Consider the following 25326-nt stretch of genomic DNA (forward strand, 5'->3'; position numbering starts at 1 on the left):
ATTAATGCAATATTTGCTGCACGCTCCAACTCCATCTATTTTTCTTGCTATGCACTCTTGAAGTTACATTGTCTTGCATGTTGAACTCTGCAAAAATTTGTAACAGCATTGTCTGTACAAATTTCAATCACTTTCACTTTAAGGTTGTGATTTTCAAAATTCCTATTAAAGAACCGCATATATTTCAAAAGATATAATTAATAATTCAAAAGATCTAATATTTTGATGTTAATTCTGGTTGTGGGGTGCAAATACCTCACTAGCATTGGAAATATTTTGATGTCCGTATGGTTTGAAACATCTGTTAAATATACAAATAAATGATGCATCATGTCATGAAAACAAAGCAATCCATAAAATAACATCTGTACCAATACCGGGATTCTAAACCAGGTCTGCTCACTCTGCGGATGCACTAAACCACTACACCACCGTGGCACAGTGGCTTTGCACAACTGCACGGACTTCAGTAGCATGCCTTCCTCCTTAATCCAAATTTCCATTTATACTTCAGCCCACCTGGTAACCACCTAAACTAGATCAGCATTGTAGAGGCTCTCCAATTGTAACGGAATAGCACCTCATTGTCAAACGAAACAGGGGATCATGCCTGAAACGCAGACAGAAGTGCTGTAATGAAATGAAACTATGTGGTTCCAGCGATCTTTTCAAGTATTAGACATCTGTCATGTATATATGGAGATTGAAGCAACGAATGAAAAATTGTGCCAAGTCTGGAATTCGAACCTGCATCTCCTGCTCACTAGGCTGATGGGCAAATCACTACACCGCCCTGGCACAGTGGCTTTGCAAAACTGCACGGACTACCCTAGCATACATTTCTCCTCAATCCAAAAACCCATTCATCCCTCAGCCCATAAGGTATTCCCCCTAAATTTGAATAATGAGCTAAGGTATGAATGGAAATTTGTATTGTGGAGGGAGGCGAGCTAGGGTAATCCGAGCAGTTGTAAAAAGCCACTGTGTCAGGGTCGCGTAGTGGTTGGCACATCTGCCAAGCAAGCGGGAGACCTGGGTTCGAATCCTGGCCTTGGTACAAATTTTCATTCATCGTTTCAGTCTGCATATAAAGGGTGGTCGGAAATTCCCATTGCAGACTTCTAGGACTTATACACTCCTGGAAATTGAAATAAGAACACCGTGAATTATTGTCCCAGGAAGGGGAAAATTTATTGACACATTCCTGGGGTCAGATACATCACATGATCACACTGACAGAACCACAGGCACATAGACACAGGCAACAGAGCATGCACAATGTCGGCACTAGTACAGTGTATATCCACCTTTCGCAGCAATGCAGGCTGCTATTCTCCCATGGAGACGATCGTAGAGATGCTGGATGTAGTCCTGTGGAACGGCTTGCCATGCCATTTCCACCTGGTGCCTCAGTTGGACCAGCGTTCGTGCTGGACGCGCAGACCGCGTGAGACGACGCTTCATCCAGTCCCAAACATGCTCAATGGGGGACAGATCCGGAGATCTTGCTGGCCAGGATAGTTGACTTAACCTTCTAGAGCACGTTGGGTGGCATGGGATACATGCGGACGTGCATTGTCCTGTTGGAACAGCAAGTTCCCTTGCCGGTCTAGGAATGGTAGAACGATGGGTTCGATGACGGTTTGGATGTACCGTGCACTATTCAATGTCCCCTCGACGATCACCAGAGGTGTACAGCCAGTGTAGGAGATCGCTCCCCACACCATGATGCCGGGTGTTGGCCCTGTGTGCCTCGGTCGTATGCAGTCCTGATTGTGGCGCTCACCTGCACGGCGCCAAACACGCATACGACCATCATTGGCACCAAGGCAGAAGCGACTCTCATCGCTGAAGACGACACGTCTCCATTCGTCCCTCCATTCACGCCTTTCGCGACACCACTGGAGGCGGGCTGGACGATGTTGGGGCGTGAGCGGAAGACGGCCTAACGGTGTGCGGGACCGTAGCCCAGCTTCATGGAGACGGTTGCGAATGGTCCTCGCCGATACCCCGTGCTCTCTAAAGTGCGTACCTTAACAGCTGTGAACACTTGCTCAGTAGAGGAGATGTGTTTCACATTAACGGGCATTTTTTCTCGTTTTTGTCCACACTACCACCACTGAAAGTTACCAGCCTTACACTCTTCGCAACACAAGAACCGGTACATGCATTCAACTGTCAGAGATATCAGAACAGTTTTCGTTTGTAACTTTCGACTCGTTCGTTTCCGGTACAGGGATCCTTACTTCAGATTAATACATCATCCTAGAAAGTCTGTAACATCATCACGGAATCACCCCGCGAATACGTACATTTACAGACGCCCGCGCCTACAACTTTGACGCTTTGTAGTGTCGTTGGGTGACGTTTCCGGACATGGGTTCCTATTCAAAATACGATGTACTCACACCCCTCTACAAGTCCTGGAAGCATGTAACGGAAATTTCCGACCACCCTGCATACGTCATAGATTTCTCATACTTGAAAATGTCTCTTGATCCACTTAGTGCCCTTTCAACAAAATAAAGATTAAGGGGATACAAAAGCACAAAATTCGTTACTACAATAGGAGTGAGTTAGGCGAGAATAGGTTAACTTCTGATTGATCACTGGCATCGCTGTCCCTGTCATGGCGTGGTTGGCTGCTGATTTACCTGCAAACATACAACGCGCACCCACATCAAGTAGTCGATTTTGACCAGGAAAGTCACTCATGTAAAACAAGCATAAAGTTATCCTAAGAATACGGCATAATCACATTCATTACAGTAGCCACCAAGGGCGCCCACCGCCCCTGGGGCAACGGTGACCATGCCCCCTTAGCTCTTATTTTAGCTTACCATATGGAAGCCCCAAAAACCATTTCTTTTTGCAAGCTATGCTTTTTCATCGTCATATTTTTCTTAATGGTCATGCTGTTTTATGCTTTTAAGAAGTTAAATGGCTTTACCTTTCATATTTGCTGCCATGAGCAACGGAAAATATTCCTTACACTATTGCATCGTACTTCAAAAAAGTTGAACATTTTTTTTTTGGAAAAAGGAAACTCGTTTTGCAAGTGCTCTGTGAATGGCAGTGTCTTTCTGGCGACACTGCTAAATAAATTAAAGCACTATTGTAGCGAAACTGCGCGAAGCAGGCAAATACAAGTTGACACTGCCATGTCACCACGTGCACTAATTGAAAGCCAAAACAGTTGCTACTGCTAGTGCATTTTGAATAGTCTTATTGCATTCACTCATACATGGTGCGTTATGAAGTTGACTTGTACCTCATCCGGCATATACAAATAGATAGGACTGGTGCCATAGACTAGGAATTTAACCGTTACAGGACACATTACGCGTTTTGTAGGATTAAAAAATGGCTCTAAGCACTATGGGACTTAACATCTGAGGTCATCAGTCCCCTAGACTTAGAACTACTTAAACATAACTAACCTAAAGACATCACACACATCCATGCCCGAGGCAGGATTCGAACCTGCGACCGCAGCAGCAGCGCGGTTCCGGACTGAAGTGCCTAGAACCACTCGGCCACAGCTTTGTAGGATTTTTTCCTTAATTAGTCCAGTGTGAGATTACAACTACGACTGTTGGATGATTCTGCAGAAACTGGGACCTTGGACCACCTTATTTATAATAGGTATCAAGTACTAGCAGTGTACTGGGTGGTTATAATTAAAGTTCAGCTACCCACATAGGTCCAGTGTGAGCTGGAATTATCGTATAGCAATGAAACTTGATTGATATTCTAATGTGTTAATGCAGAATCTATTTATGCTGGGAAAAAATTAGTTCCAGTTTGGTCACCATGTGCAAATCTGGCGTTGTGAATGCAAGAAATTCATATAAAACTGTTTCTATATGCAATGGCTTAGGAATGGGGCATGGACAGAAAAGGTGAGTGAGAAAGGCATAGTTGTTGAAATGGTTCAAATGGCTCTGAGCACTATGGGACTTAACATCTATGGCCATCAGTCCCCTAGAACTTAGAACTACTTAAACCTAACTAACCTAAGGACATCACACAACACCCAGTCATCACGAGACAGAGAAAATCCCTGACCCCGCCGGGAATCGAACCCGGGCATGGGAAGCGAGGCATAATGGTGATTTTATTATAACCATTATGGTTTGTCAAAAGACAGCATGAATGTCATACCTTCATATAAACAGTGTACAACGCCAGAATTGCACCTGGTGGCCAAAATTGGAACGAACTTTTTTCTCAGTGTTAATAGGCTCCCCACTAACGTATGAGCATACCTTCAAAGTTTCGCTGCCGTGCGATAAATACTGAACCTCTGTGAGTAGTGACCTTTAATTACAACCACCTGGTACTTCACTGAAGAGAAAGTTTATATGGGATTAATACTTAGCTCTCAGGCAGAGAATGTTTAGATACACACTCATATTTCTAATATTCACATTTTTTGTAGATTTTGAGACTGTATCATAACACGATTTATAAAAATCGCGCCGGCCGGTGTGGCCGAGCGGTTCTAGGCGCTCCAGTCTGGAACCGCGCGACCGCTACGGTCGCAGGTTCGAATCCTGCCTCGGGCATGGATGTGTGTGATGTCCTTAGGTTAGTTAGGTTTAAGTAGTTCTAAGTTCTAGGGGACTGATGACCTCAGATGTTAAGTCCCATAGTGCTCAGAGCCATTTGAACCATTTTTTATAAAAATCGCGAAATGGTCATTCTTCAAATTTATATGTCTGGCCCTGGAATGGGGCAGGATGTGAATTTAGTTTGCAATGCTCATAATTTTTTCTAAGGAGTGCTGTAGAGGGGTTGAGGGTGGTCAGCTGACCTCTCGCTGTTATATCTTCCTCTCGCTGTTATATCTTTGTTGACAGCTACCTAACTGTGCTCATGACAGCGAGAGGGCACACACTTCAAATAATTAGAAAGAAAGAGTAACCCCATGTAATAAAAGATGCACTTTGACGAGGATGCATCACAAAGGGCTTCGAAAACGGTGAATTTATGGTATCAGAACTGGAAGGATACGATATTGATGATGTGCAACTGTTGGTCATCAACACAGAACCAATGGGGTCTAAGCATGTTGTGTGACCGTCTTTCCTGATGACTGACTGCAGCTGATTCCTGTAGAGCTTGGAGAGTCAGAGCCCAAACTGGTGTTGCAGGAGGTCCAATGCGGAATAAGCGGCGCCCTCTGGGGGCATGGGCGAGCCGCCGCTGCGCCACGGCTGCGATGACCACTGGTCATGGGACCGGCGAGACTGCAGCCACGAGGTCCGCCTCTACGGGCCCTTCCTGCAGGTAGGCACGCTTGCTCTGCGCCCTGCAGCTCTGCGTTCTTCAATTTTCAAATTTGCTATAATTATTCTCGTAATGCAGCCTCCTTGCACACAGTTACATACTACAGTCAAACACAAAAAGGATGTTATATAGTTTTTACCAATAATTTGCAGCATTCAGTGCATTCTGCATTGCCTAAAATTGTTTCACTTAAGTACCATAGACAGGAGCAATACAATCCCAGATTAGGCACAATATCTAGTATCAAAATCAGTAGCTAAAACTGTATCAGTACCTCAGACTGTATTAGATTGGTGCATAATTTCGTCGTGGTCTTTATGCATGTTGGTATTGCGGTTGCTATAGGTTTATTTATAGATTTCTTTTTTTATTTGTAGTTCACTATTGCAGTAAAGCTGCATGCTTTTCGAAATGTGGTGTTACAGAAGAATGCTGAAGATTAGATGGGTAGATCACATAACTAATGACGAGGTATTGAATAGAATTGGGAAGAAGAGTAGTTTGTGGTACAACTTGACTAGAAGAAGGGATCGGTTGGTAGGACATGTTCTGAGGCATAAAGGGATCACCAATTTGGTACTGGAGGGCAGCGTGGAGGGTAAAAATCGTAGAGGGAGACCAAGATATGAATACACTAAGCAGATTCAGGATGATGTAGGTTGCAGTAGGTACTGGGAGATGAAGAAGCTTGCACAGGATAGAGTAGCATCGAGAGCTGCATCAAACCAGTCTCAAGACTGAAGACCACAACAACAACAGTTCACTATTGCTATTTGAATTTACATAGTGTCATTTTGAGATACTGAGTGGAGCTGTGGATGCTAGAAAATGGAGTGCCAAGTGGAGAAATCGGAACATTTCCGACGTATTCTTCTGTTTATGTCCAACACAGGCGTCACAGTAGCGGAGGCAGCCAGAAACATTTGCGCCGTGAATGAGGATAATGCCTTTGGCCAGAGTTCAGCAAGAAAATGGTTTGCTCGTTTTAAGGAGGATCTTTCTGATGTTAGTAACACTCCAGGTTCAGGAACACCATCCGAGTTTGATGAAGATCATTTAAACGCATTAATCCACAATGATCCACGTCATTGTACTCGAGAACCGATACAAAGCAGCAACTACCCTTACAACGACTTGCGTGCATCCACGAAAGATAATGTTATGCAACTGGTGGAACAGTGACCGTGTGGTGTACTGTGAATTGCTTCCCCCATGCGTAATCATCACTGCTGACATTTATTATCCACATCTGAGACGTTTTCAGACGTAATCCACGAACAACGACCAGAAATACCGCTTGAAGTGAAGCTATTCCACGATAACGCACGCCCGCATTGCGCTAGACTGACAAAAAACACTGTCCAGAAGCTGAGGTGGGAAGTCACTCCACACCCACCTTATTCACGAGATTGTGACCTCTTAGGTTTTTACCTTTTTCGATCTCTATGGGACAACTTTCAAGGAACTCCCTTCCAGGCGAAAATGCGCTCCGAACATGGCTCGACGAGTTCTTCGCCTCAAACCTCGAAATTGCTACCGTCGCGGAATCGAAGTTATTGATGAATAAAGTCTCTGTTATGAGTCTTTGTTATTTGTTCATTAAACTTACGGTAAAACACTATGAACTCATGCACCAGCCAAATAAATATCGATACTGACAGTGTCGCGAAGTATTGTTTACTTTTTTTGGGTATATTTAAGCTCTTTTTTAACACCAAAGATTTTATTTAGAATAAAAGAATATGAAAATTATGCTATGTTGGCATACATGGTAACCAATAAATAGTGTATGAGACTAGTCGAGCATGGTATACAGCAGGCCTGTTGATCGATCTGCTCGCGCGTGATGGCTCATGCTGAGCATGGAGCCATCGGCCAGCTCCGGAAGAGTGATGGTTTATTAGCTTGGGTAGGGAGGAGAGGAGGAATCGGAACAAGGCAGTTCGGCATGAGAAACTATTATACGCCCGATAATGTTATAATGTTACTTCTGCGGAGATATATAGCTTCAGGGTGGATAATTGGATAATTATTTTTTTTAATTTTCGTTTCATTTTTTTTTTTTTTTTTTTTTTTTTTTTAAGGCAGATATCTCTGCTCACTATGAAAATCGGTTTCCATTAATACCAACGAGGTATCGTCCCAGAGTAAAGATGATTTTTTGGACTGGACATAGTGTTCGATTTCACCCCGGTAGTTCCAGAACACGCCAAGTTATGGTACAATCTTCGGCCTCCTACTCTCTCTGACCCCCCCCCCCCCCCCCATCCCACCCCATCGTCTTTGCATCCTGTTGTCCACACAATAAGTGGATCCTGTTCATCTTGGCAACCGAGTGATCTGCTCCATTTCCTAAACTATTCTTTTTCTCTCCTGAGGAAGGAGTTAACAGTTCTAAAAGCTAGGAATAATTTTTCTGCTTTAATGTATGTCTTTTACCAAAACTCAAATTTTGCTTCCTGCAGATAAGTGATAGCTAGCCTTCTTATTACCTTGGAACTTTTTCGAAATACTTAGAACTGCATTATTATTATTTATTTTTTATTATTTATTTATATTATTAATTCCTTTAACTCCTTATGTGGAACATAGGACTGCAATGAAGGATTGCCATCTTGTTCTGTCTTCTGCTAGTGTTTTCACTTCTTCCCATCCTATTCCTTGTTGTTGACCTTCTGCTTCAAATGATTGTCTCCACGTCATTTTGGGCCTGCTTTGTATCTGTCATCCCTGTGGGATACAATAAGGTGCTTCCTTTGCAGTATGTTCATTTGGTCTTACAAGTATATGTCCTAACCATCTTCACTTCCTGCTTCTTATTTGTAGCTCAATTACCTTCTGGCTGGTTCTTTCCCAGAGTGTTTCATTAGAGATGATATTTGGCCACCGTTTTCCCAGGATGCTCCCCAGACATATGTTGCTGAATATCTGTAGTTTATGGATTAGCTGCTTTGTCACTTTCCAGGTTTTACATCCATATACAAGCACAAATTTTACATTACTTTCAAATATCTGCAATTCGATTGTCAACATTATTTCCTTCGATACCCAGATAGAGTGGAGAGTTGCGAAAGCAACTTCGGCTTTGTTGAAGTGGCTGTTAATGTCATCTGTTGTACGACCACATGGTGTAATCATGCTTCCTAGGTAGCAAAATGTACCCACCCTTTCGATTATCTGGCTCCCGAGCTTAAGCTCTGTGGTCTTGTTATCATTTCCCCACATGTCTTTTGTTTTTTGGGCACTAATTTTCAAACCAACTTTCTTCGCTGCAGATTCCAGATCTTCTAGTTTCTCTTCATGTTGTTGAGGCTATGGGACACAACGTAAAGGTCATCTGCAAAATCTGGGGCTTCTAGATGTGTTCCATTGCTCCATTTTATTCCTCTCACTTTAGCCATTACAAGATTGAGTTCTATTTTAAAAAGTATTGGTGAGAGCATGCAACCTTGCTTAGCTCCTGTTTTCACAGCTGAAAGCAGACCTTGATGTTGAACCTGGCATGTGTAGTTTTCATATTTTTGTTCAATTATACTGTCAAAGGCCTTTTTGGAGTCTACAAACAGCATGCAAAGTGGTTACTGGTTTCATATGAATGTTCAACTGTTATTCTCAAAGTGTTTATCTGGTCAATGCAAGAGCCACCTTTCCTGAAACCTGCTTGTTCTCTTCTTATTTTCTTGGCTACATATGCTTTTGTCCAATTTAGCATTATTAATGAGAGGATCTTGCTTGGGATTGACAGCAGGGTGATGCCTGTCCAATTATCACAAACAGATAGGTTTGCTTTCTTGGGGAGCTTTATGAGCAAGCCTCTGTTCCAATCATTTGGTACTTTTTCATTCATTCATATGACTGTCAGGAGTGGATGTACAATTTCTGCTCTTTATAGAGGGATCTACTTTAAGTAACTCTGAACTGATGTTCTCCAGGTCTGGAGCTTTTCCATTATTTATTTGTTGGACTGCTTTAGCAATTTCTTCTTTGGATGGCAGTTATAAGTTAATTGGCATATCTTGTGGGAGTCCTTCCCCATCCACATTCAGTTGAATTACACTGTCTGTAGTTTCATGGTTCAGAATATTCTCAAAATGTCGTTTCCATTCCTGCATTTGGTCTTCTCGATTTGTGAGAGGTTTTCCTTACTTGGTTGGCATATCACCCCCAAATTTCTTGTGTGGCTGTTTCCTTGTGATGTTATATAATGTCTTGTTATTGCCTCTGTTAGCTGCTGCTTTCAGCTTAGCTGTGAGATTATTGGTGAAAGTACTCTTATCTTCTCTGAAACTCTTCTTCACCTAATATGCAGAGTTCCTGTTGGATTTCCTCTTTTACTTCCCTTGTCTGTGCACAATTTAGCCAGAGTTTTGCCTTCCTCCTCTGTTGTATTGCATCTCAAGAATGGTCAGAGATCCAGTCTTGTCAGCTGTGGTTCATTGTTCCAAGAATTTCATCAGCAGTCTGTGCATAGGTCATTTTCACTGCATCCCTCTGGGCCTCAGTGTCATTCTCTTTCATTCCTCTGCTAAGCATCTTAAAACGATTGCTCAGTCGGATCAAGAACATTAGAGCTAGAGTATTATGTGTCACCTAACAAAATATGTTCTATTTGTAATATTATTCAGATATTTTGACATGCCATTCTATTTCAAAAATTTCTGAATTTTTGAAACAGAGTGGCATGTGAAAATACCTGAATAATATTACAAACAGAACATATTTTGCTGGGTGACACATAATGCTCTAGCTCTAATGCTGAGAACTGGCTGTGGTTCCATTAAGAGTCCGTGCAAATCAGTTATACCTTAGACATGCATCTTAAAAGTACTACAGTCCATGTGAGCATAGTGTGGCTGCTTCATGCATATGCCACAACCAATCAAATAATGCAATTTCGTATATGTCTGTATGGTAACATATCAGTGTTGATGCTGCTCTATAGACAGTTATTGTTTTCAATCATGTGGATTTGGTACTGCCAGGAGCCTAATTGTAAATGCTCTTCTTGTATGAAGAATGGCAGTATCCAGTGAAGCCAAATAATAAATAGTACTGAGTAGTATTAACACTTAAGTGGACGATGTACAAGTAAACATGCTGTCATGTATTCTTGACGGCATTACATACTGATGTAAATTATAATTAAATATGCAGCCTTTCCAACTTATAGAGAATATGATGAGTCACAGATAGGCACAATGAAAAAACTGCTATACTTTCAGCTTTCAACCAGAAGGCCATATTCTGAAGTAGGTAACATGCATACATTCACACAACATGCATATGATATATAGGATGTACATGTTTCATGGAATGTAAAACATGTTATTTGGTCTTTTTTTCTTGAGTCATCAGTCTTCTGACTGGTTTGATGTGGCCTGCCACGAATTCATCTCCTGTGTGAAACTCTTCATCTCAGTGTAGCACTTGCAACCTAGATCTTCAATTATTTGCTGGATTTATTCCAATCTCTGTCTTCCTCTACAATTTTTGCCCTCTACAGCTCCCTCTAGTACCATGGAAGTAATTTCCTGATGTCTTAACAGATATTCTGTCATTCTGTTCCTTCTCATTGTCACTGTTTTCCATATATTCCTTTCCTCTCCGATTCTACACAGAACCTCCTCATGCCTTCCTTTATCAGTCCACCTAACTTTCAAAATTCACCTGTTGCACCACATCTCAAGTGCTTTGATTGTCTTCTATTCTGGTTTTCCCACAGCCCACGTTTCATTACCATACAATGCTGTGCTCCAAATGTAAATCCTCAGAAATTCTTTTCCTAAATTAAGGTCTACTAGTGGACTTCTCTTGGCCAGAAATGCCCTTTTTTCCAGTGCTAGTCTGCTTTTGATGTCCTCCTGGTTCCATTTGTCATTGGTTATTTTGCTGCCTAGGTAGCAGAATTTCTTAACTTCAACTTCTTCATGACCACCAATCCTGATGTTAAGTTTCTTGCTGTTCTCAGTTCTGCTATTTCTCATGACTTTTGTCTTTCTTTTATTTACTCTCAATCCATATTATGTACTCATTAGACTGTTCATTCCATTCAGCAGGTCATATAATTCTTCTTCACTTTCACTCAGAATCGCAATTTCATCAACAAATCATATCATTGGTAACTTTTCACCTTGAATTTTAATCCCATTCCTGAACCTTCTCTTGTTTCCTTCACTGCTTCTTCAATGTACAGACTGGACAGTAGGGGCAAAAGACATCCCTATCTTACATATTTTTTAATCCGAGCATTTCATTCTTGATCGTCCATTCTTATTATTCCCTCTTGGCTCATGTCCATATTGTATACTAAATGTCCCTCCCTGTAGGTTACCCCTATTTTTCTAGAATTTCGAACATCTTGCACCATTTTTCACTGTCAAACGCTTTTTTCAGATTGACAAATCTTATTAATGTGTCTTTATTTTTCTTTAGTAGTGCATCAGTTATCGACCACAACATCAGATTTGCTTCTCTGGTGCCTCACCTTTCCTAAAGCTAAACTGATCATCATCCAACACATCCTCAATTTTCTTTTCCATTTTTCTGTGTATTATTCATGTCAGCAACTTGGATGCATGAATCGTTAAGCTGATTATGAAGTAATTCTCTCACTTGTAAGCTCTTGCAGTCTTCAGAATAGCATGCATTTGGTCTTAAGTGTGCCAAAGTGCATTACCACACCTCTTCAAACAGCATTCTTCTATTGCATGTCACTGTATGTTGCTTTGTGGAATTCAAATGTGTATATTTTGTAATGGAAGCCATCAAACCTATATTCAGCACAGTGGAAGTTAAAATGTTCTGTGGTCCCCTGTTGCTCCCAGTTGGCCGGTTTGACATTCTACCCGCCTTAAAAACCTCACAATTAATACTAGGTGGGATTATTTGTAAACGGGAGAATAAGAAATCTTCAGAAAGTCTGCACACTTTATTGCCTATTAGCTAATAACTTTCTGTTTCATGTGATAAAAAATTGAATATAGGAAACACTAAAACAGTAAAGATGAGATAAGCAAGATGGTACACATTTCTTCAATCCATAGGTCCCAGCATATTTTTGCTCTCTAATCTTGCTACAACTTTCCTTTCTGCAAGAGAATCTATTACCTCATCAAAGTTCGCCAAACGTTTTGCTACATGAAAAATCAAAATGTTGTTGTCTAATACTGAAAAAGCTGTTAAAACAAATAGTACCCAAGACTGGTGTGGCTTCTTGATCTGATTTGTCACTGTCTGATAGATAAAATAAAATAGGCCTTTCTATTATCGCAGCACTTGTAACACACACCAAACAACTGAGACTGTTTTGGCACACATGATCATTTTTATCTATCTCATTTACACAGACAAAATGTCAGAATATAATTCACAAAGTACCAATATCAAATGCCTATTAGACCTACTACAAGCAAAAAGTTTTATGGTAGGAAATATTTTCAGAGAGGCACTGTGAATCGTGGTGTAGCTTGCTGTCCAGGTTTCGAGAGGGTGTGTGTCTCGATGAGGTATCGAATATATTGCTTCCCCCTACTTATACCTCCCAAGGGGAACACGAATGTAAAATTAGAGAGGTTCAAGTGCGTACGAAGGCTTTCCGGCAGTTGTTCTTCCCACGAACCATGCACAACTGGAACAGGAAAGGGAGGTAATGACAGTGGCACATAAAGTGCCCTCCGCCACACACCATTGGGTGGCTTGTGGAGTATAAATGTAGATGTAGACATTTCATTCATACACTCCAGTTTCTCAAGCATGATATCAATAGGTAGCAGTACAATTTTCTTATATAAAATTGGAATTGTCAAATTCATCCATATAATTTGTGTGATGTCTCCATTTCTTCTCCTTCCTTGTTCTAACAAACAATCTTGTGATTACTACTTCTGTAACTATTCCTGCCATTAACTAAATTTATTACGTGGTTATCTTCACTAACACTGCCAGAACCACCAGTTTAGTCATCCTGCATTTATTCTCCACTTAGGCATTATTATGTGAGCTGTTCCAAGAATAGAACTTAAACTAGCTGTTAACCGGGGACTGTACAACTGGTCCTCAGTAGTGTAGTGATCTAGCAAAAATTCTCTGTCAAAATTTCATTTTATTGAATACTCTGAGGAGATAATATATAATTTTTCTTGCCTGTTATTCCTGGTAGTCATTTATTTCCACTCTGGTGGTCTGAATCTATGGATTTTGCATACTCAATAGCTCTGTCCCCTTTTGTCTGCATGAATTATTTTTTTATCTCTAGAAGCAATGGGGAGTCTCATGGCAGAGACAATATGTACACTATGCACGCCCTCAAAAATCAACTTATGGTTCATTCAGAAAGCAACTTAGGATGTGTTCAAAAATGTTTAAAAACCTATTGGGATGCATCTCAATATCATATGAATAATCAATAGACCAATGTGCGCTTGATACTGCGCCGCTTTGCAGAACAAGGCTTTTTTTTTTTTTTTTTTTTCAAGAATATGAATTTGACACCCCCTGAAACTGCCATCTGGGTCTGATTTTTGGTCAGGTGAATACAGGGTTACAAATACAAAATCAAATAGGGGCAATGCAGGAGTAGGTTTAATAATGAATAAAAAAATAGGAGTGCAGGTAAGCTACTACAAACAGCATAGTGAACGCATTATTGTGGCCAAGATAGACTCAAAGCCCATGCGTACTACAGTAGTACAAGTTTATATGCCAACTAGCTCTGCAGATGATGAAGAAATTGATGAAATGTATGATGAGATAAAAGAAATTATTCAGATAGTGAAGGGAGATGAATATTTAATAGTCATGGGTGACTGGAATTCGCCAGTAGGAAAAGGGAGAGAAGGAAACATAGTAGGTGATTATGGATTGGGGCTAAGAAATGAAAGAGGAAGTCATCTGGTAGAATTTTGCACAGAGCATAACTTAATCATAGCTAACACTTAGTTCAAGAATCATAAAAGAAGGTTGTATACATGGAAGAATCCTGGAGATACTAAAAGGTATCAGATAGATTATATAATGGTAAGACAGAGATTTAGGAATCAGGTTTTAAATTGTAGGACATTTCCAGGGGCAGATGTGGACTCTGACCACAATCTATTGGTTATGACCTGTAGGTTAAAACTGAAGAAACTGCAAAAAGGTGGGAACTTAAGAACATGGGATCTGGATAAGCTGAAAGAACCAGAGGTTGTACAGAATTTCAAGGAGAGCATAAGGGAACAATTGACAGCAATGGGGGAAAGAAACACAGTAGAAGAAGAATGGGTAGCACTGAGGGATGAAGTAGTGAAGGCAGCAGAGGATAAAGTAGGTAAAAAGATGAGTGCTGCTAGAAATCCTTGGGTAACAGAAGAAATATTGAATTTAATTGATGAAAGGAGAAAATATAAAAATGCAGTAAATGAAGCAGGCAAAAAGGAATACAAATGTCTAAAAAATGAGATCGACAAGAAGTGCAAAATGGCTAAGCAGGGATGGCTAGAGGACAAATGTAAGGATGTAGAAGCTTATCTCACTAGGGGTAAGATAGATACTGCCTACAGGAAAATTAAAGAGACCTTTGGAGAGCAGAGAACCACGTGTATGAACATCAAGAGCTCAGATGGCAACCCAGTTCTAAGCAAAGAAGGGAAGGCAGAAAGGTGGAAGGAGTATATAGAAGGTTTATACAAGGGCAATGTACTTGAGGACTATATTATGGAAATGGAAGAGGATGTAGATGAAGACGAAATGGGAGGTAAGATACTGCGTGAAGAGTTTGACAGAGCACTGAAAGACCTGAGTTGAAACAAGGCCCCCAGAGTAGACAACATTCCATTAGAACTACTGACGGCCTTGGGAGAGCCAGTCATGACAAAACTCTACCAGCTGGTGAGCAAGATGTATGAGACAGGTGAAATACCCTCAGACTTCAAGAAGAATATAATAATTCCAATCCCAAAGAAACTATCAGTTTAATAAGACACAGCTGCAAAATACGAACGCGAATTCTTTACAGACGAATGGAAAAAGTGGTAGATGCGGACCTCGGGGAGGATCAGTTTGGATTCCGTAGAAATGTTGGAACACGTGAGGCAATACTGACCTTACGACTTATCTTGGAAGAAAGATTAAGAAAAGGCAAACCTACGTTTCTAGCATTTGTAGACTTAGAGAAAGCTTTTGACAATGTTGACTGGAATACTCTCTTTCAAATTCTGAAGGTGGCAGGGGTAAAATACAGGGAGCGAAAGGCTATTTACAATTTGTACAGAAACCAGATGGCAGTTATTAGAGTCGAGGGGCATGAAAGGGAAGCAGTGGTTGGCAAGGGAGTGAGACAGGGTTGTAGCCTCTCCCCGATGTTATTCAATCTGTATATTGAGCAAGCAGTAAAGGAAACAAAAGAAAAATTTGGAGTAGGTATTAAAACTCATGGAGAAGAAGTAAAAACTTTGAGGTTCGCCAATGACATTGTAATTCTGTCAGAGACGACAAAGGACTTGGAAGAGCAGTTGAACGGAATGGACAGTGTCTTGAAAAGAGGATATAAGATGAACATCAACAAAAGCAAAACAAGGATAATGGAATGTAGTCAAATTAAATCAGGTGATGCTGAGGGAATTAGATTAGGAAATGAGACACTTAAAGTAGTAAAGGAGTTTTGCTACTTAGGAAGTAAAATAACTGATGACGGTCGAAGTAGAGAGGATATAAAATGTAGACTGGCAATGGCAAGGAAAGCGTTTCTCAAGAAGAGAAATTTGTTAACATCGAATATAGATTTATGTATCAGGAACTCGTTTCTGAAAGTATTTGTTTGGAGTGTAGCCATGTATGGAAGTGAAACATGGACGATAACTAGTTTGGACAAGAAGAGAATAGAAGCTTTCGAAATGTGGTGCTACAGAAGAATGCTGAAGATTAGATGGGTAGATCACGTAACTAATGAGGAGGTATTGAACAGGATTGGGGAGAAGAGACGTTTGTGGCACAACTTGACTAGAAGAAGGGATCGGTTGGTAGGACATGTTTTGAGGCATCAAGGGATCACAAATTTAGCATTGGAGGGCAGTGTGGAGGGTAAAAATCATAGAGGGAGACCAAGAGATGAATACACTAAGCAGGTTCAGAAGGATGTAGGTTGCAGTAGGTACTGGGAGATGAAGTGGCTTGCACAGGATAGAGTAGCATGGAGAGCTGCATCAAACCAGTCTCAGGACTGAAGACAACAACAACAACAACAATTGATCAACACTTGTGATACTGATATTCCAATATTTCTTAACAATACTATTTCATTGTGAATGCTTGGTGTGGTAGTGATACCATGAATATCAAAACAGAAGTTTTAATACTCACTATTGTAACACCCCTAGCCATGGAATTACTTGCTGAGCTTTGGAGGGCATGTTTCATAGTTTAGTCTTTGTCATACTTGCATTTGATAGTTTTAGGATTGATGTAGCCAATCCCACAAGACTGATTTTCGACTAGATTGCTTCTGCCCTCATTCTCTTCAGATGTTTCTGCATGATACAAGTTTATTTACATCCAGGTGCTAAGTTTCATTGCTGTCATTTGCTTCCAGGTGTCGTCAATTTTGGCTTAATGCAACTCCACTGCCACCATTTTAGGCAATTCAGTTAATTCCTGTAACATTCTCAGCAAGCTTTCCTAGATTCTAGGCTCATAACTGGGTGTAAATGTCCATGCAGAAAGGGTGCACCTGAACATTGCGAGCCAGCAATTCAGCAGCCATTGGATGAGCCCTTGGCAACGGCATTGTGCCAGTCCAGCTTCTCACACCAGAAAGAAACGTCAGAATACCCATCCACCATTTTTGAATCACAGTACACTATACAGTTACCTCAGTCAACATAGAAGGTATGTCTCATCCAGAAAGGATCTGATACAGGACCTATGTAGTGTTCATTCATACTTTCACACACGTAAATCCTGTAATGAAAGAAAGCTTATTGAAGCCCGAAATTGATAACAGGAAGATTTTGGGAGAAAATTTAAGTTTATACTGAAAGGAAAGGCTAATGGGAAATGGAGGTATGTATTTGTCATTGTATACAAGAAACCCAGATCCACTGAGATAGAAATGGAAGCTGCATGTGAGACTGTTTGGGCAAGATTCAGTATCAGGAGTGGGCATAAAATGATAACTGAATCCTTCTATTGCCCACCAGACTCATCTCCTGATGTAACCAAAAACTTTATAGAAAACTTCAGTTTACTCATACGTAAGTTCCTCTGTCATATTTTAATCACTGGTGGAGACTTTAATCATCTAACAGTTACTTGGGAAAAATACAGTTTTGCTAGTCGTGGTTGTGTTAAGATGTTCTGTGAAACATTACTAAATACCTTCACTGAAAAGTACCTAGAACAGATAGTTAGGAACCCTCACTGATGATGGAAGTGTATTGGATTTAATGGAAACAAGTAGACCTGACCTCTTTGAGCACATCTACATTTAAAATTGTTGTCAGTGGCCAACACACAGCTGTGGCAACAATAATTACCAAGGTACAAAGGACAAGTAAAACGTGTGTGTGTGTGTGTGTGTGTGTGTGTGTGTGTGTGTGTGTGTGTGTGTGTTTGCAGTGAACGACTAGATAAAAAATCAGTAGTGTCATATGAAGAGACAAAGAAACTGGTACACCTACCTCATTTTGCACAGGGCTTCTGTGAGCACACAGAAGTGCCACAACACAATGTAGAATGGACTCATACAATGTCTGAAATAGCGCTGGAGGGAACTGACACCATGAATACTGCAGGGCTGTCCATAAGTAAGAGTAAGAGGGGGTGGAGATTTCTTCTGAACAGCACATAGTACGGCATCCCAGATATTCTCAATAATATTCATGTCAGGGGAGTTTGGTGGCCAGAAGATGATCATTGTTTTTGGAATCCATGCTGACTGGCAATGAGAAGGTAATTCTGTTCAAGATACCTCATTATATTTGAACTCAGAATATGTTATAAGATTCTGCAACAAATCAATGTCGTGGATATTGGGCAGTAGTTATGTGGATCACTTCTACTACCCTTCTTGTAGATAGGTGTGACCTATGCTTTTTTCCAAGAATTGGGCACAATTTTTTGTTTGAGGAGTCTACAGTAGATTGTAGATAGAAGAGGGGCTAACTCTGTGGCAATTTCAGTACAGAATCTGATAGGGATTCCATCGTGCCCTGAAGCTTTCTTTAGTTTTAATGATTTCAGCTGTTTTGCAACACCAATGACACTATTACTTATTTCACTCATCTTTTCAGTGATAAAAGGATTAAATTGTGGCAATTCTCCTTGGTTTTCCTTAGTCAAGCTTTTGATTTGCTATCCTCCTGTTTCATTCGTTAAGGGCTGGATACTAACTTCAGTACCGAGCGAGGTGGCGCAGTGGTTAGCACACTGGACTCGCATTCGGGAGGACGACGGTTCAATCCCGTCTCCGGCTATCCTGATTTAGGTTTTCCATGATTTCCCTAAATCGCTTCAGGCAAATGCCGGGATGGTTCCTTTGAAAGGGCACGGCCAATTTCCTTCCCAATCCTTCCCTAACCCGAGTTTGCGCTCCGTCTCTAATGACCTCGTTGTTGACGGGACGTTAAACACTAACCACCACCACCTAACTTCAGTACCATTAACACCCTTTACATATGATCAGAATTTCTTTGGGTTCTGTGAGGATCATTTGGCAATATTCTGCTACAGAAGCCACTGAAGGCAACACATATTGCTCTCTTGACAATCAAATACATTTCATGCAGCGTCTCTCTATCTATAGTCCTATGCCTGTTTTATACCAACACTGAAGTGCAAAAGAATCTGGTATAGGCATGCATACTCAAATACAGAGATATGTAAACAGGCAGAATATGACACTGCAGTTGGCAATGCCTATATAAAACACCAAGTGTCTGGCACAGTTGTTAGATCTGTTACTGCTGCTACAGTGGCAGGTTATCAAGATATAAGTGAGTTTGAACGTGGTATTATGGTCAGCGCACGAGCAATGGGACACAGCATCTCCGAGGTAGTGATGAAGTGCGGATTTTCCCACATGAGCATTTCATGAGTGTATCATGAATATCAGGAATCTGGTAAAACATCAAATCTCTGACATCAATGCAGCCGGCAAAAGATCCTATAAGAATGGGACCAACAGTGACTGAAGAGAATTGTTCAATGTGAAAGAAGTGCAACTGTTCCACAAATTGCTGCAGATTTCAATGCTGGGCCATCAACAGGTGTCATCATGTGGACCATTCAATAAAACACCATCAATATGGGCTTTCAGAACTGAAAGCCCACTTGTGTACTCTTGATGAGTGCACAACACAAAGTTTTATGCTTCACCTGGGCCCATCAACACCCACACTGGACTGTTGATGACTGGAAACATATTGCTTGGTTGGACATGTTTCATTTCAAATTGTATCAAGTGGCTTGACGTGTACGGGTATGGAGACAACCTCATGAATCCATGGACCCAGCATGTCAGCAGGGAACTGTTTAAGCGGGTGGAGGCTCTGTAATGGCGTGGGACGTATGCAGCTGGAGTGATATGGAACACCTGGTACGTCTAGATGCAACTCTGACAGGTGACACATACATAAGCATCCTGTCTGATGACCTGCATCCATTCATGTCCATTGTGCATTCCGACAGATTTGGGAAAGTCCAGAAGGACAATGCAACATCCCACATGTCCAGAATTGCTACAGAGTGGCTCCAGGAACACTCTTCTGAGCTGAAACACTTCTTCTGGCCACCAAACTCCCCAGATATGAACATTATCGAGCATATCTGGGATGCCTTACTATGTGCTGTTCAGAAGAGAACCTCATCCCCTCATACTCTTATGGATTTGTGGACAGATCTGCAGGATTCATGGTATCAATTCCCTCAAGCACTACCTCAGAAATTAGTCACGTCCATGCCACATCATGTTGCAGTACTTCTCCATGCACTCAGAGACCCTACACGATATTAGGCGGGTGTACCTGTTTCATTGGTCTCTTCGGTGCAGTGTACTGCTTGACAGTGGTACAAATTTCACCACATAGGAAAGCAGGATAGCAAACATAATTAACAGTCATGTTTGACACAGGTCATACTCCTAACAGAAAGGTTTATTTTAGACTCTCAATAAGGAATATGCCCTCCTCAGGCAGTAATGCACATTTTGCACCTTGTTATTCATGCTTACCAAACAGCTGACGAGTCCTTGTTGGGGGAATATTGTCCCACTCCTCTGTCAAGGCAATTTTCAGTTCTAGCAGGGTTGGGGTGGGAGTGTTTGTTGAGATACATGTCTGCCAAGAGCATCCCAGGCATGCTGTATTGGGTTTAGGTCCAGGCAGACCATTCATTCAGTATCTTCACTTTACAGTGTGTCTGACACCTCAGTGATCCTGTGTGGGTGGGCATTGTTATGCATAAATATAAAGTCAGAACCTGCTGCACCCATAATCAGATGGATATGATAAGAATACTCTCCATTCAGTATCACTGTGCTGTAACAGTATCTCATGCAAAGATATGCAGCAGTGCTCAGCGATTGTGTTCAGTGCCTGCTCATGTCATAACACCTAGGCCATATGGATGATGTTAATGAGCAGTCTGTGGTGTATAACATGTTCCCCTCTCTCTCCACATTAACTGGTGGCCGGAATCACTTTGTACAGTGAAGCAGGATTCATCAGAGAACGTCACTCTGGATGATTGTTGCAGACCCCAAGCAACATGCTCGCTACACCAACAAACTCTTTCTCAACAAAGGTGTAGTTTCACTAGGATGCATTTAACAGGTTTCCAAGCATATAAACCAGCCTGATTTAATCACCATGAAATGGTTATGGCGGAGACACATGTACCAGTAGCAACTACGAAGTCTACAGCGATCTGCCTAGGAGTGAGATGTCTGTTCCCTTTCACCACTAGAGCTACATATTGATCTTCTTGTGGTGTGGTGGTCCATCAACAACCACTGGCATGCTTTCGCATAGCATTTCCACCTTTAGCAGCCTCTTTCAATTTCCAGATGGCATTTTTGAACACACCTATTACTGGGGCTGCAGTAGTAACACTGTGACCGGCTTCAAGTCATCCAACTGCTCATCCATGTCATAACCACTCAGATGATGTCTTGCAGGCATGTTGCCACACCACATGGACTGTCACGTTAATAGGTTGCACAACCACCTTCATCAAGCACAGTACTGCATGAACTGTCGAAAGCATACAGAGTCTTTGTGCACAGGCTTCACTGCAGTTAACATGTCCTTCCGTCTACATTTCCTTTTACTATCATTAGTCACGTGTTCCACAGCAATTGTCAGTCATTCCACAGCAATTGTTGCTTGTTCCTTAGCAAGTGTCAGTTATTTCTTAATAACCGATAAGCAGTGTGTATTCTCCCAGGGTCAAACAAACCTGTGACCATTTGTGCTGTTGTTATTGCTACATGGTAAGGGTCCCAAACAGTTGAGCAATACTCTGTGTTAGCTTGCACAAGTGATTTGAAAGTCAACCCCTTTGTGGACAGATAGCAGCATTCAATAAGATAAATTAGTGTGATGACATAGAAACACATTAACAAGCATATGTTTTTGTGTCTTGCTGGCAGGTGGCACACTTCCATCCTAACTGGAGCAGTGGAACAGCTGGGGTGCGAGGAACACGGGTGCTCAATCATGGCCGCTACTACTGGGAACTGCGAGTGTCACACCGTGTCTTCGGCACCAGCATGATGTTCGGCGTGGGTACACGGCGTGCTCGTTTACATGTTGACGCTTTCAAGAATCTGCTTGGAGAGGATGAAAATGGATGGGGGCTCTCGCACAAAGGCCTGCTGTGGCATGGTGGCCGCTGGACACACTACACACGCCCCTTTCAGGTTAGGCTATCACTATCTACTGATAGAGCTGATAGTGCACCAAAGTGTTTTTTACCACTTGTGGTGTACGAGTCTAGTAATGTTTAAAGTTCTCTGTTCAAGTACTACTGGAATTTCATTATTTCAATAAAATTTACAGTTAATGGTGAAGGTCATCACAAATAAAACAATTCAGTGTTAAATAATCTTTGCCTTTCACTGGTATTTATTCAATAACAAGCACATTGGTGGGTCACTGCCCAAAACTTTACACACTGTCAGTTTGGTGCCTTGCAGTTCTTATGCAAAATTCTCATTGGAGACGCTACATCACTTTTACAAAGCCTTAGAAAATTATGGTTATATATGTGTTATCCATACTCTGAAACGCTTTGTGCCAAGTATGTGCCGATTACTACTAACAATTCTATATAACAACTCCCATTGTGCTTTGTTTTCCGGTTCTATACATATTTTTAATTTGAATGTGTTTATACCAGTACTTTATAAAAGTTATTTAAATAAGTTTATTTACAGTTTAAGATAATTTAATTTTAGTTACTAATGTTACACAATTTACATGCATATCCTTGTATTGCTCAGAAATTTGTGTAGCCTCTTAGAGATTGACTAACCAGACTCTACTTTTCTGGAATGGGATTGAAGTATAATTAATTGATATGTAGAAACAATGTTCTTTTAAAAAACTAATGTATTTTCTCAGTTATTGTATATAAGGTAAAATCAAATGAAGAGTGAAAACGTGAAACATTGTAAGTGCTACTTTTTTCAAAAACATGTTTCCAGTGATATTGTGTTACAAGTTTTTACATTCTACACCTACATTTACATCTACAGTTGTCAGTCTGCAAACATCTGTGAAGAGAATGGCAGAGGGTACATCCCACTATACCAGTTATTAGGATTTCTTGCCATTTCAAACACATGTGGTCTGTGGGAAGAATTATAGTTTAAGTGTCTTTGTGCAGGCTGCAATTAATCTAATCACAATCCGTAGGTGAATGATACATGGGGGTAGTAATGTATTCCTAAAGTCATAATTTAAAACAGATTCTAGAAACTTTGTAAGTATGATTTCTCGGGATAGTTTTTGTCTACCTTCAAGAGCCTGCAAGATCAGTTTCTTCAGTATATCTGTGATGCTCTCTCATGGACCATTCATGCTGTCATTCTCTGTATACGTTCAATATCCGTAGTTTGTCCTGTTTGGTGCAGGTCCCACATACTTGAGCAATGTTGTAGAATCGGTTGCACAAGTGATCTGCAAGCATTCTATTTGTAGACTGATTACATTTCCCAGTATTCTACTGATAAACTGAAACCTACCATCTGCTTTACCCATGACTAAGCCTATTTGATCATTCCATTCCATATACCTACAAAGTGCCACACTCAGGTAACTATACTTCAGATGATTCCAGCTGAAACTCATTGATATTACAGTAACAGGATACTACTTTTTGTGTTGTGAAGTGCACAAATTTAAACTTTTGGACATTTAAAGCAAGTCTATGCTCCACTTTGAAATCTTATCAAGATCTAACTGAATATTTATGCAACTTATTTCGGAGAGTATTTCATTATAGATAACTGCATAATCTGACCATGAGGTCATTGATGTACAACACGAACAGCAAGATTCCCAACACACTTCCTGGCAACACAACCAAAGTTATGCTACATCTGACAATGACTGCCTGTCCAAGATAACATGCTGCATCCTCCCTTTCAAAAAATCCCTAACCCAGTCACAGATTTTGCTTGATACCTCATATGATTATACTTTTGACAATAAGTGTAGATGTGGTACTGAGTTAAATGTTTTTTTTGAAATCAATAAATGCTGCATCTACCTGCGAAATACTGCATCTGCCCTATTCCCTTGATCCAAGTTTTCAGTATGTCATGTGAGAAAATTGTGAGATGGGTTTTGCATGATCGATGTTTTCAGAATCAATGCTGGTTGGCATGGAGGTGGTCATTCTGTTTGAGATACTTCATTGTGTTTGAGCTGAGAATATGTTCTAAGATTTCAACACCACGATGTCAAGGATATTGGATGGTAGTTTTGTGGATCACTTCTACTACCCGTCTTGTAATCAGGTGTGACCTTTTCTTGCTTCCGTTTACTTGGCACCTTTTTATGTCTGAGGGATCTATAATAGAATATAGTTGAAAGGGTGGCTAGCTCAGCCAAAAATTCAATATCAAATATGATAAGGATCCCATCGAGCCCTGGAGCTTTCTTCAATTTTAACAGTTTTACCTGTTTCTTGTCACCACTGACACTAATACTTATTTCATTCATCTTTCCAGTGGTATAAGGATCAGATTGAGGCAATTATCCTGGGTTTTCCTTTGTAAAGGAACATGAGTTAAGCATTTCAGCTTTTGCTTTACCACCCTCCGTTTCAGTTCCTGTCTCTTTCTCTAGGGACTGGGCACTAACTTTGGTGCCTTTACATACAACCAGAATTTCTATGGGTTTTGTGAAAGATCATTTGACAATATTCTGTTACAGTAGCCATTGAAGGTATCATGCATTGTGCTCTTGACAGCCAAATGCATTTCATTCAACATCTATAACCCTATGCCTTGTTTTACACCCATTGTGCAGTAATCTCTGTTTCTTTAGAAGTTTCTTTACAGTGAATGTATACTGTGGAGGTTCCCTCCCATTATGAACTGTTCTATCTACCCAGTGCATAGTCAACTATTATTTTAAACCTGAGCCATAGTTGATCTATGTGATCTACGTGCTCCACTCCTGTGTTGAAAGTTTCAAGTTCCTCATTGAGACATGACACTACTGCATTTTTACCTACTTTACTGAGCACATATATCCTGCTGCTTACTGCAGTTGTCATTTGTACTTTGGTAATCATTGTTATCACAACAGAGCCATGGTCACTGATAATAGTTTTGATTTGGACATCCTCAAATAGGTCAGGTTCAATTGTTGCCATTAGACCCAATATATTTCCATCATGAATGGATTTTTACCCACTTTGCTGAGCACATATATCCTGCTACTTATTGTAGTTGTCATTTGTACTTTGGTAATCATTGTTATCACAACAGCACCATGGTCAGTGACACCAGTTTTGATTTGGACATCCTCAAATAGGTCAGGTTTAATTGTT

The 25326-nt window shown here is 40.8% G+C and overlaps 1 protein-coding gene across 1 annotated transcript in view; it reads left to right on the forward strand.

Annotated features, from left to right (window-relative positions):
• Positions 1–25326, forward strand: part of LOC126272748 (SPRY domain-containing SOCS box protein 3) — a 95564-nt gene that overhangs the window by 51148 nt on the left and 19090 nt on the right. Inside the window, exons 2-3 of the mRNA XM_049975848.1 lie at positions 5157–5292; positions 21914–22183. Of these exons, the coding sequence (XP_049831805.1) occupies positions 5194–5292; positions 21914–22183 (369 nt within the window). The 5' untranslated portion in view covers positions 5157–5193. The remainder of the gene's footprint in view (positions 1–5156; positions 5293–21913; positions 22184–25326) is intronic.

This window comes from Schistocerca gregaria, chromosome 5, assembly GCF_023897955.1.
Source record: "Schistocerca gregaria isolate iqSchGreg1 chromosome 5, iqSchGreg1.2, whole genome shotgun sequence".
Taxonomy (NCBI): Eukaryota; Metazoa; Arthropoda; class Insecta; order Orthoptera; family Acrididae; genus Schistocerca; species Schistocerca gregaria.